The sequence below is a fragment of the Coloeus monedula genome (assembly GCF_965178545.1).
Source record: "Coloeus monedula genome assembly, chromosome: 2".
In the NCBI taxonomy this organism is placed as follows: Eukaryota; Metazoa; Chordata; class Aves; order Passeriformes; family Corvidae; genus Coloeus; species Coloeus monedula.
Genome location: NC_138782.1, coordinates 23,041,811 through 23,056,003, shown reverse-complemented (window position 1 = coordinate 23,056,003; position 14,193 = coordinate 23,041,811). Strand labels below are relative to the sequence as shown.

Below are 14,193 nucleotides of genomic sequence, written 5' to 3'. Positions count from 1 at the left end.
TACCAAAAAAACCCTACTCTCCTACTCGCTTAAAGGTAAATTCTTATGCAGTTTTAGCAGCATAAGGTTTCAAAACATCACCCTCAGACAGAGGCCTAATATTCCTCATCTTGAATGAACCAAAGTGTGAAATCCAACAAGAGTTCAGTTTTGTTATAATCTAATACCATCACATTTCCACAGAATTTGATACAGAGACTATCACTCCAAATGACAGAAAATCATTAACTGAAGAAAATAATTAATACCCCACAGATAAACTTTTTCATGCACCTCGCTGATACTGAATTGTTTTATCTGACTTTATACCACTCACCCCGATGCCATGAAGATTTTTGCCTTTTCTTTTATACCCCTGTTATACCTTTTTATAACTTCTGTATTCCTAGTGCTTTTTCCCTACATTCTTGGACTTGTTTGTCAAGCTGAGAGACGAAACATTTTAGAAGCTTCGTAGCTGGGGATCAGTGTGCCCCAGACCCCAAGGTCCTCTCCAGAACACATTCTGTAAACCAAGATAGATCCATCCAGGGGAAGGTTCCTTGGGGAGGGGGGGCTCACTTGAACCTCTCACTGGGGAATCTTTGATAGATATGGTAATTAGTAACACCTATAATGTTATACCCAATGTTGGGGGGAGGGACAGAGAGACAGAGACACAGAGACAGACTCGGCAGGGTGTATCTCAATGCATATGACCTGGACGTGTGCACCTAAGGATCCTTAAAATAAATACCAAGGTAAAATCCCTTTTCCCCTTCTAACCGTGTATGACTCTTGATTTTAAGACCAGGAAAAGGCATCAACCCAATGTAAACCAATTCTCCACACCACCAAATACACTGTAACTTGAGAAACAGCGCTGTTCCAAAAGTTGCAGAGCATCCACAAAGAGGCTTCTAACCAATATTGTAAAAACAATGCCTAAATTATTCTTTAAGGAAATATTCCTTGGATCCATAGCATGGATTTTAACCAGTAATATTTCACTTTATTTCCAAACTATTTTGACAAGAAAAAAGCTCCTGAAAACAGCTGGCTGTTCCTTCAGTTAGAAAGAACTTAGAAGCAGAAATGTTTGATTTAATTTTACACTTTGAAAGCCATTTAAAAAAGCACGAGTGCTCAATGTATCTTTTCACCTCATGTCAATAGACTGTTAATTTGTCAACAAATTTTTGAGAAAAGATCTTCTATCTTCGAACTTTTGAAAAAAAGTCACAGGATTTGACAGAAATACTCAGGCACCTTCAGATAATGGGCCCTGGAAATGCAGCTTTCATCCTTTAAGCACATTTTGAATAATTACAACTGTGTATAGTCAAGCTCAGTAGTAGTACAGCTGTGCAAAAAAAAAAAAAAGAAAAAAAAAAAGAAAAAAAATCAATCTATGAGTGCAAGACAATACAAGCTGTGTTTAATATAATGAAACCAAACCCCATGACATGAAGTGATGGATGGAAAAACTGGCAGAGTCAAAAGAAAGCATCTTTTTTATTGGTCATGTATTTTGCACTTCAGCTCAGTGAAATCCCTTACCAGCTTCCAGCCCAGACAGGGAACACATGCAGGAAGAGACAACACACAAGAGCTCTCGAACAAAACCTTGCAATAGCTCTCCCTGTCTCAGGGAAGAAACAGTACCTAGAACAACACAAGGAATAGCTAAAACAGCAGCACACATTTTAAAAAACCTTCACTTATTTGTATGGAGGAGTTGTGAACAAAAGTCAGAATTTTCAGTTGAACACTAAGTTGGGCAAAACATTTTGAAGAAAACGAGAAAATAGTCATGTTACGTTTTCACTAATTATAATTAACTCTTATTTTCTTTAATAAGGGTTTTATGCTCTCCCCAGGAATCCATCTGAGAAAAAAATGACAACCTTAATCATTCTAGGTAAAGAGGTAATTTACTATTCTACATCACAGAAAAGAACCTTTAAAGTTCCAACACATCTAAAATGTTAGATTTCAGATTTTATTTGATGAAATACCAAAGCTTCACATGCAATTTGCTAGAAAAAACACAGATATAGTACTAGAAAAGTGACATCTATATAAACTACAGGTCACTACATAAGTGCCAAGTATATAAACACACAAAGACTGGAAGAAAAAAGCATTCCTTCTAAGAAATCAGTGTTTCATTCATAGAACACTATTTCTACACGGTAGGATTTTTGCCCATCCCTAACATAAAGCACTGTGAAGCTTGGGACTACTTGATCAGGTCATATATAACTTCAGAATTCAACCAATTCAACTCAACCACTGTTGATTGTATGCAAAAGGCCAACTGTATGCTCCCATTCCCTAGATACAAATTACACATCCTTAGACTGAACACAAGATACAACGTGTGTCTTTTAGGTAGTGTATCCCCTTTTGTTTTCTTTTTAACTTTGTCTCCCTTTCAGGACTGTGTAAAAGCATACAGACATCAGACTCCTCACTGTTAAAAAGGAATTAATTCACACCACAATTCTGTTCAATAAGTTGAGTCTGCAGTATTCTTTCCTCAGGATATTAATCTTTCTAAAAGCATTCTTGCTCTTCTTCACTGTTACCATCTAATAGCAGTAATTACTTCTTGTTCTGTGTTATCAGATGTCACAGGTATTAAATGACTTTTTTTTGTCATTGGATTGAAGTATCTGAAGAAGATTTCCTTTAGGAAGCAATCACTGGCAAAAGGAAGCACATGAGCTCTGGTTTATATAGCCATGTTTGCAAAGACTGATGCAGCAGATGTGCCCACAAACATAAAGTCATTAAGGAGGTCAGAAAACTGCATCTGCAGAGCTAATAGCACATCCCTCCTGCCTAGACATAGTGACTCAGAAGCTACATTCACATGCCAACCTACTTCCACAACATCATGCAAATGATATATTTAATAACTGGAGGTAACTGAATTATCAGTCTTTAGTAGACTGGCCTGGATTTCTGTTATAAAGGGAGCTACAATACCATCATTATATATGGGATATCATGAGTGGAAGACAAAATGGGCTCCTAAGGACAATCCAGAAAGCGTAGCAGAAAATAAACATTAGGATTTTTTATTATATATATGCATTCACAGTATATCTTCATCAATTGAAATTTAATCACCTTTTTACAATTTAGAGGAAAAGGCAGGTTTTAGGGTAGTTAAGCCATGTATCATCAGTACCATGAAGCTAACCTATCAGTTATAATAGCTCCTATAAAATACCAGGGTGAAATTGCAATAAGCCTAGAAAATGGGCTACAAATCCCAGATATGCTCAAGCAAGCACTGAACCAAAAATAAAAATAGGTAGATAGGAAACCAAGAACTAGACAGCATTCATCTAATTCACGACCACTAACAGCAGAGATCACAGGCCAAGGTTTTAAAGCATCTTATTCAGCTCCAAATGGCAATTATTGGACAGGAGCTTCAATTACAAAACCCATGCCTCTTCAAAATGAGTTAAATTTCTAGCAGTTCCTTTCTATTCTCTCCACATATAATAACCCTTACATTTCTCAGAAGCAACTTATGTTGTTTAGGCAACTTAAATTTGAAAACATTTAATATTCTCATTAACAGTTAATAATAAAGAATATCCATGTTGCAGTATTTATTGTCCTGGCCTATGTTTATTACACCTGATATCTCCCACATTCTCTTCCTCTTCCAAACATTTTTCTTGTAAGAAAGGAATAGACTGGGCAATAATTAATACATTTTAGCATTTAAATTTAAAAAGTAAATTTTCTCATCTCATCATGCCCTTCTCCAAAGAAAAATTCCAAAAAAATTTATTAGAAACTTATTTTAGACAGAAGTTGTGGGAAAATCCAAGTATCAGATTGCATAGAAATGCAAAGACAGGTGAAAATTTTTCCTCAATTATAAACATTGCTCCTAGGGCTATAGGTACTAAAAAACCCCAAACATCCCATTTGTAATTCCAGCCTTAGAAGAGGCTGAGTCCAAAGAAATGCATCACGTCTATGGCAGGTGCATGGATAACCTGCTTTAATTTTTTTTGTATATACCCTTTTCGCCCGACCACACAGATGTAAACCAAACAAAAGAGAACAGGATATATTTTTCAAAGTAAATTTTTGGGATGAAAAATGATCTGAATTGTACCACAATGCATCCTGGAATTTTTTTATTATCAGAAAAAAAATTGGTTGATGTCCATCATAAAAGTGAAACATGTTTTCATATATACATGAAATATGTACCGAAAATGGTAACTTATATGCACACACCTGCACTGGAAACCTTTTCCTCTGCTTAGTTCAAAACAAGTACTGAGAAACAGTATCAGACTCTTTCTTTTTCAGAGGAACGCGTCAAAGTATTTAAAAAGAGCAAACACACACTCAGGCAGTGCCACACTCAGTGGCACCGAGTCTTACAGTTCCATTACCCATCTACAACATCAGGGAACAAGTATGAGAGGAATATGTTTTTTTAAAAACCTCTTAGAACAGTGCACATGAGCTTACAAAAATGAGAACACCTACCAGTGCATTCTGGTTTCCTGAAGCCTTTTTTATGCTTCTTGCTGGCATTCCATGAAGATGACTACATCTACTCTGGAAACCTACAAAAAAGTAAAAATTGATTCAAGAATATTTTGTCTACCACAGAACCAACAAAATTCACCATTACATATCAATCTATTAATATGAACTCTGTAAAACAAAACCATCTTATTGGCAAACATTGTACTGGTGGAAACACAGAGCACAGAATGGGAAAAGCGAGAGAAAGAGTAAGTTGTCATGAAAATTAACATTTCTGCAGCTATTCTTACTGCCATCCTGGATCTATGCACAGCTGGCTGCATAAGCAGAACACACTGAACTGCAACAGGAAAATGATTTTTGCATCCCTTCATCACTAGGAAACGTTAAATCTGGCCCATCTGCAAAGACCAAGTCCTCCAAAGCAATTCCAAGCATCTGGAGAAAAAGCCTCACAAAAGAATTCAATACATTCAGTTTAACTGCTCACAGAGAAGATCTGTAGTTGAATGTGAAAGGAGATCCTTGTGGCAGTGGAAGGTACAACAAAACTCTTGGCAGCAAGCTGAGGTCTGACAACTTCAATCTTTGGACAAGAGTTGGTTTCTAGCTGTGAATCCAATCCCAACACTGGTAGAACTTACTATTGGTTACACTGGATGCACAGTGGTTGCAAGTATTTTAGAAATAAAGAGTATTTTCTAAATTACAATCTCAATCTGTGCTCTAAACAAACCCTTTCGTCTTCTATACAAACAACATGGCCTGACCATAAAGCAAAGCAGATGGTCACACTAGTCTTTCCAGACTTTGAATTAATGAACTTCTATAGAATTCCACACATTACAGCAGAAGCCAGGAACAAAATGGAATATCAAATTTCATTTTAATTAATGTTGAAAAATTCTCAATGCAAACATCGAGACAATAAATAAAAGAGGAGGCTACCAAAATGAGCTGTTTTCCACCTTTTGACTTTTCTAATAGTTGATTTTGAGTTATTTCTCTTTAATGATATATTAAAAATTAAACAATTCAAACTCCAAGATCTTGTCCATATTCTACATATTTCATATAATCCATAGATATCTTTCCACTGCACCAAGTGATTCTACAGCTTGCGTTTGCTTGATTGCTACTTACCTCTCCTCCCCGAGCGGGACATAAGAGGGAAAGTACCAGTTAAGATACTTTCAAAGACTGGGTCAGGCAATTCTCTCTCCAGTTCTGTGGAGTCTTCTTGTTCCCACCATGGAATGACCCCCGTAATTCCACATGCTCCACCTGATTCATTTTCATGAAACCAATCACTCTGCTCATCATCACCTGTGTGAGGGCAGTGTCCACAAATCCCCCAAAAAAGAGGGAGGAGCAGAGAAGATAAAAATCAGATGTTACTATCAATAAATACTCTGACAGGATTATTATATCTTTTGTTTTATTGCTGTATAATGATTACTGCTATATAGCAGTTTTATTTGGAAAATGTTTCTCAATAGCATGACAAGCATTGCCATCAATGAAACACCATAAAATGTAATGTTTTAAAACCAATTTACAATAGTGAAAACAATAATAAACTAGCTAATCCTTTTGGCAATAACTGTGGGGAAATCCATTTAAGTTACTGCACTTTACATATCAAAAAAAAAAACAAGCTTTAATCTCCTGCAGGGAATTAAAAGGTATAAAACTGAAACTGGTTCTTTGCAGCTGATAATGGTATATAATTAGCTTAATTTCATGATTTGTATGGCTAGTAAAAGGGGAAAAACAATCATGAACAGATGTGACTAAATGAAGTTAAACTGATTAAGTTCATTTAGAAATAAGTTTTGAAAAAGTTGATTTTAAATGAAAACTGACAGTATCACATGATTGAGAATTATACTGCATTATAACACAAAGTTGGTCATTTTTACTGACTATTTATCTATGTAGAATTTAAATACTTGGATTTAAATTAAGAAATAAGACAAGATTGAAAATCTGATCTTAAAATTAGCTCATAAACACACTGGCAACTAAAAATTAATTTTTATGTTTCTTTTAAAAATGTTCTTTCATACACACCATCTAGTTTCAGAAGAACCGCAAGTATCTTCGAAAGACATGGGAAATTTCCTTTCCTCCACCCAAAAATTAGATTAGGTATGTGCTATACATTTTATTCTACTTCAAACCATCCAAACCACGCCTCATTATTTCTGCACATAAATTATTTGTTTGGCATTTCAATTTTTATTTGGAAATAAACTAAGCAAGATACGAATGCAAGATTTGTGAGACACAGATTTCCAGAATAAAAAAGCATTTGTGGAAAATTTCATTGTCACTCATAGTGGGGAAACACAAACGATGAAAACCAAAGCAAAAATTTCTTGAAAAATAAAATCCAACACACTTTCTCCAAATAAATTGTTGCAACGTAAAGAATATTTGAGATCAAGCACAAGTGAAAATGTCTGTAAACATTCAATCAGGACAAGTATTTCAAGACAATATAGAATAATTAAAGCCCTTCACTGGTCACTTGCAGGTGAAATGGGATCCTTACAATTTAATGACCACTACTAAAAGCAAAATTAGCAGAGGCTACAGAACAGGAACTTTTAGATGGAGGAAGGCGAAAACAAAGGTGAAAAGAGATACATAGGTCAATATAAGATTTAAATTTCTTTGCATTCCTGAAGCATTTCAGCCTGCTCTCCCTATTCACTCTAATCCTCATTTATAGCTATGACATTTCACAAAGGTATTCCCCATTAATTCTGTCCTCATTTTGTTACAGCCAGGTATGGGCTCTTTGGAGGAACTCTAAGAATACTTAATAGGGACACTGGTGGTGGTGGAAGGAGAATCACACCTTTTAATTAGATTGGTCCATGGTTCAGAATTAAGGTTGAAATCCTTTGTTTTGATTTTCCAAACTTTCATGTTTGGAAACACTTTCTGAACTTTTATCGTTGTTAAACTTTGTCTTTATATTTTGTCATGAGAGCTCCAGACACCTTCACTAACAAGAAATACTATCAGGAGCTCAAAAGTAGTCTTCTTACACATAAATCATCCATGGAGGTAAGCACAGAATTGTGAAATGGGGTTCCATGATGAGTTCAGGGACAGAAGCTGTAAGAGGCAGGCAGTGCAGTCTTGGAAGAAAGCTACAATTTAAAACTGGGGTGGTGAAATGTGCAATAAGGCAAAGAGCAGCTATGGAAGGAAATTGGTATCTTTGCTATATACCCAATAGGAGTTCTTTGGGAGAAAAAATACAAAATTACTTTTCCTTTTTGTGTAACAGGAATATTAGTATGTTAAGCAATTTTCTGTTAAGATACCTTAATTTTTATGCTATTATACACTTTCCTAAGCACTTATGTTGCTTACAGACAAAGGCAGACCTCAGATCTGAACCTCTTAGTCTCTTTCCACAAGACAGCAGAATCCAGATATACTTGGTTTTTAGCTTGTCTGTGAAATTAATCAACTCCGAATCCTCTAAATATTTTAAATCCTATTATAACCTTGAGGCAAGCATAAGCCTTTTACTACTATTCTTATCCAGGTGAGAGTGCTCACAGGCATCTTGCTTACCAGTTTCTTCACCCTGAAGGGATGCCATTTTCAGAGTCAGGGAAGACCACTGCATTTAACTAATTCCCTACCTTATACATATAGGCATTAAACACAGAGGCCTCCCCACTCAAGAGTTTGGTTATCAAGCTCTTGGATTTTATCCTATTTAATTTGCAGCTCTCAAAAGGCAGCACAGTATTCATAGCAAATATGATCTTAAGAATACTAAAAGCTCAAAGCAACATTTTTGACTTCCAAAGATTCACTACACTGTCCTTTCCTCTAGAATGCTGATTCAGCACAGGACTACAGCAAATTATGACATTTTTCCAAGGTACAGGAAAGGTAGAAAAACCTCCAGATCTCCAAAAATAGAGCCCATGCATCCTCCTAAACACATTTTTGAAATGCAGCAAACTTGTTTGTGTAAGGCTAATGTTTCAAGGAATTACTTGAAAATAATTTATATTGAATTATAACTGCACTGATCAGTACAACAGAGCCAATTTAAGGCTCAGGAATATCAACTTCAAACCTAAAATTTTCAGGCCAGTTTCTGGCTTAATTTATTTAGTAATTTTTAGGCTATCCCCTCCCTCCAATTGCTGTTTGTCTAAATTTCACTCTATATTATTATGTCTACATATTTATGTAACTACTGCTCCATGGTAAATTCCTTGACTTCTTCTTTAAGTAGTTTAGAAAATTATTTATGTGAGCTTCTGGTGGTTTCTCTGTGGACACAGACACCTTCTGCATCACCACCAGTTTCACGTTCAGAAAAGCTTCACCTGAATCTTACTTAAGCTAAAGCAGTGCAGTTGTACAACAAACTTTCCACTGCACACAAAGAGATAGAAAACCTCTTCCTGTTTTATTACAAAATGGCCAGACCAGGCTCAACAGCAGCCACTACATGTGCCTGCCTATAGCAACCACAACATACTTTGAGAGGTTACTGTGAAAAGTTTGGTGTCAATGTCCTACAAACACCACGTGATCCTGTGCTGCTCCGTTATCCTGGTAGATAATGCACTGCACATGGAGAGCAAGAGTACAGGGCCTGTGAATACCCTGAAATTTTAGGCTCATTTCCAGGACCAGTGTACCTCTTTCTAGGTAAAAAAACCCCACACTGCTAACAGCTGTAATAATAATTTGAAGATATCGGGATATTCACTGTAACACATGCAGGGAGTTTCAGGAAAGCAGAAGCTGAAGTTGCCCATTCACAGAGGAATACAGCATCTTGCTCTTTGTGCTCTACGGAGCTGCCTTTAAAAAAAATATACATATAAAAGATATACAGTATAAAAATTTAGGATTTCAACTACTCAGGTCATATGCAACAACTTCATGTTATTTCTTTTCCACTAGCAAAGACTATAAACCTATTTGCCACAACAGTTCAGACCTGGTGTGATTTCACTTTGCATTGCACACTCCATTTCTCTTCTGTATGGACAAACACACCCTGTCACCTGCAGCTACTGACATGCTGTACAAGGTCCAAATTAGTTCCTCACCAGAATTCTTACACTGAATCAGTACTGGGTCATCTTCATACAGGACACAGTAACGAATAAATGTTTAATCGTGAAATAATGAACAACTATCTTTAAACGCGTAGCCACATCCACAGTGGAACTCTGACATTCCCTGACCTTCTCCAATTTTAACTGTTTAACACTTTATTAACATAATATTCCTTCCTACTTGTGTAGATCTTAAAGGACATTTCAAGTGCTGCATACCATGATTTAAGAGGTCTTAAGTCAACTCTGAATTTCCCCAAGTGTATGAGTAAGTGTAGATGAACCAGGAATGCAGAGTATGTTTTTTATTTGCTATACTGAAGCTATAAAGCTCATTAAAGAACATACTTGCAATTTAACTATTTCTTCCCCCCAAACAGGATATCACCCACTAGTGGCTGAATAACAATAGTTTTGTTAATATCATGTTGCAAGCTTAACTTGTGAAGTGCCTTTGTAAAGGAGACCTGTGAAGTGCCTTGAAACTGCAGGAGATCCTATTAGTTAGACCTATCACAGAGTTGCATTTTATGCTGCAATGCAAAACTAGACATTCTGGTTCAAAATTCTTCTTGTAAAATTTTTCTACACCAGGCATAATACTGTTTATCATTAAAGTTTTTAATAATTGAAAAGCAGCCATGAAAATACTATTAGGAACAAAAGGAAAAAAGAGGAAGAAAAAGGGAAGTAATAAGGATTTCTCGTAGACAAGCTTCAGCTGCTGGTCAGGTCTTTCAATTACTTTGTTGACAGACTCTCCTACCTCCACACTCAAGTGCTTGATAGAATCACAGTATTTTGGTTTTCTTCCTAACTATTAAATCTTACCCCTAAAATGCCCAATTTGAAAACCTCTGAAGAAAATACAACCCATAAAAAGTCACTTGAGGTTTGTTAATAATTCAGCAGCTACCTTCTACCCTGAGAATACCTTCACTAAACATTTTCCACGATCTTTAAGCCTTTGCCGACTAATTCTTTGGAATATGCCATGTTTCACAGAATAAAAACATTTGCCCCATTGGGCCTGCCAACGCTGAACCCAAATTACTTCTGCCAGAAGCAATTACCACAGCTGGGACACATCACAGCAAGAGACCTGCTGGTGCCCTCTCACATGACCTAACGTAAGCATTTGGATAACTTGGAAAGGAGGGCAAATGAGGCAGAGCTCAGATGAGGACTTCATGGGAACCAAAGAAATCAAACAAAAAGAAAAAGCTGTAAGACTGGAACAGAGAAAGGAAAAGAGTACAGAAGTTTTAAAAAATGTTAGATGGCACAGCATATATTAGAAGTTGAACAGAGGATTTTCAAGTCTCAACAATTTTCTCTTACCATAGCAATTGATAAGAATTAAAATGTATCTAGCCCTACCCTAATTAAAGCTACACCTGGCTTTCTGGAATCAAATTATAAAACTTGGAACCTCTTCTGAGAGTCTGTCCACAGGAGAGTATGTACTGTAACTGAATTTATTTCCATATCCTTTCTGAAAAAAACTTGGAAAATATTAAAGGTCACAAGGTCAGGCACTCCAAAGTTCATAACTAAATACTCAACTATTTAATTGACTGGCCAAATGCTCCAAGAAACTGCTGCTTTAGTCACTTCCCTGTCTAGAATGTCAGTCCCATAGGATGACTATGCTTTGGGAACTAATTAAAGTATTATAAAGACTATTTGTCTGCAATAAATGAGATGTGGTTCTTTAATCTCAGAAACACATACAGAACAAATGTTGAGCAGAAGAACAGAAACCTCTTGTCCTCTGCTACCCAAACTTCTAAGTGATGGCAGGCACATCATTTAAACTGAGTATTTCACCAGGCAGCATTACTCAATCTCTGGTTCACCACTTGACTTAGCAGAAACCTGAAGTCAGAAGTGCAGAAAATTTGAACTACAAATGAGGTCAAGACACTGTTCTGAACATATATATAGATATAGATACATATATATATCCTGGAGAAGGGACACTGGTAGGACAGGAATTAGAACCTAGCTTTATAACTAAAAAACAAAACCAACCATTTCTTCCCTTTATACATTTTCATCCTGTTCTCTTCCAGCTTTATCTCACCCAGTTCCTTTGCTTTTATCAGATTGACTTTCTCCTTCCGTCATTCTTGTCAATTTTGTATGTGTTTCAGTTCAGCTACAAATTAACTCACAGAGATAAAATAACCTCACCTTACTTAAGGAGAGTACAAATTACTAGTATTTACTATCGGGGGGAATAAGCATTATTAGAAAATCAAGAATTTTTGTTTGGAAGTAGGATCTCTGATAGTACTTTTCATGGAAAAGTCTCACAAAACCAAAGCTATAATGCAGATTTAAAAGTGCCTGAGCTCCAGATCGAAGCTAATGGTTTCTGATCATACCCACAAAACTATTAGTTCAAAGGAGAGATTGAAAAAATAATGTTTTGTCATGCCAATATCCTTTTCAGGTTTAATTATTGTCGTTCTTTTTATTTATGTTTCAGAATACTATTTCAGGTCTAATGCTTTCTGCTTGAAAATTGCAAACTGAAACAAGATTCAAAAATCAAACAGACAAAAATAAGAACTACAACGTTACAGTAAAGAACCAAGACTAAAAGAGGTAACACCACACCAGTGAAAAAATGCAGTTGGTCACTGATCTGTCCTGTTTTCTCTTCACACAAAATATATAAGAAAACCAGAAAGCAACTGAGATGTTTTCAGTCATATTATTCAAAGATTTAAATGATACAGTTCAGGATTTAAGGACAGAAATATTGATAGAAATATTATCAGAAGGATACTGGGAAAACATATGCAATTAGGAATGCATTAAAAATTCCATGTCAAAAGAGAAATTCCAATAGGGAAGTAAAACCCAATCTTTTTGTCCCAACTTAAAGACTTCATGCATTGATGCACTGAACTAAAAAGATCAATCTAAACTGTCAAAGAGAACCTAAACTCTTAAAAAAACATGAGTTAGCACAACTGTAAACAAGATACTCAGACTGGGGAGGTACAGTTTGTGTAGCACAAGTTACCATTGAACAAGTAAGGTAACACTTCTGTTTTAAGTAGGAAAAATGCTCTCCCTACTGAAGACAACCTCCCCCTAGAAAACACAGAATTAGATACTAAAGAAAAGAAAAAAACTCAAACATTCCTTTAACCTAGATTTGTGGAATGGGTCAGGATTTGTTTTATTGCACTCCCTCAAGCTGCCATTGCCAAACTGTCTAAGAAAATATTTTAAGTACCATTAACTTGAAATTTCCAACAGAAAAGCAAGTCTTAAATACTTGAGAGACTGTTTTTGTCTCATTTTTGTATCCTGTCAAAGACAGTGAGTTCCTACTCCATCATAGCATAATATAGGTAAATGTGTTGCAATAAAGACTAAAGCTGATAAAAACACCAATCTTTTACTTCCATCCTCAATAGTTTTATCACATAAAACCATGTGAGAATACTATGCATACTAAAGGAAAAGTTTCAATCTTCACTGCATTTCAGATTAAAGAAATTTTTTCAGAAGGGACATGTTAAACAGCTCTAATCCCAGTCTTAGACTGCAGAAAAAATAGTTTGTTTGAAATTACTTTTCAAACAAACTACTGGATGAAAAAGAACTATAAAATCCTGCCCTATTAATTTGGAGGAAAAGAAGGAAAAAAGCCACCTCAAGAATAGCATAAGAACCAGTACTACAATCAGATTCCTGTCAGAAAATTGGAGGAACTGAGGAATTAAAACTTAATATAGACGATTTTTAGGGGATGCTCAAGTTTTAAGTAACTTTATCATATTACAGAGGCTGCTTCTCAATACAGCTTTTGACTAAGTCATGCATTCAAGACACCCTCTGATAACATTAAAAGAAAAAAAAATAGGAGGCAAGCTGTACTTCCACTCATTAAAACAGTAATAGCAACTGAAATACAGTAATTAACCTATGAAATAACTTGTAACGCTTACAGAATTTCAACTGATGTGGTTTGAGGGGTAGAGAAGGGAAAGATTGTTTCAATACCTTGTCTTCCCTCATCATTGGTAAACAAACCAGCATCACTGCTGCTCAGACTGCTGGATTCACTGTAATAAGAGAAAGAAAGAAACAGATCAAAAGAACAATTGATCTTCCAGTCGTAAAATTTTAAGGAGACAAGGCTGTGCTCAGATTGAACTTAAGCCCAACAGAGATCGGAGAGAAAATAGGATGATTTTTTTTAATCAAACTGCAAATATCCCAGTTCCATTAACTACAAAGCGTATTATTTTTGGCACATAAAACCATGGGAATCTAATGGTACCCTGACAGTAAGCCAGATGTGACTGCAACGAGGTGCTGACACAATTGATGCATTTTATTATCAGCTTCCATCAAATGCTCACTGCTCCGTTCTTATGCTGTGCAATTCAGCTTGATCCTGGAACACCACTGCTCAATAAAATAGGAAAAGTCTCAATCAAAAGCAGCCTAAGCCTTCCTTCAGCACATGAAATATAAGAGTCTGAAAATCGAACTACCTTTCTGAACATCATTTGCAAATATTCAGGAAAAGACACTG

At 35.9% G+C, this 14,193-nt stretch overlaps 1 protein-coding gene across 1 annotated transcript in view; it reads right to left on the bottom strand.

Moving 5' to 3' along the window:
• Window positions 1-14,193, bottom strand: part of GPATCH2 (G-patch domain containing 2) — a 117,359-nt gene that overhangs the window by 88,627 nt on the left and 14,539 nt on the right. Inside the window, exons 3-5 of the mRNA XM_082277266.1 lie at window positions 13,656-13,717; window positions 5,659-5,841; window positions 4,513-4,592 (exon numbers count right to left, since the gene is read on the bottom strand). Of these exons, the coding sequence (XP_082133392.1) occupies window positions 4,513-4,592; window positions 5,659-5,841; window positions 13,656-13,717 (325 nt within the window). The remainder of the gene's footprint in view (window positions 1-4,512; window positions 4,593-5,658; window positions 5,842-13,655; window positions 13,718-14,193) is intronic.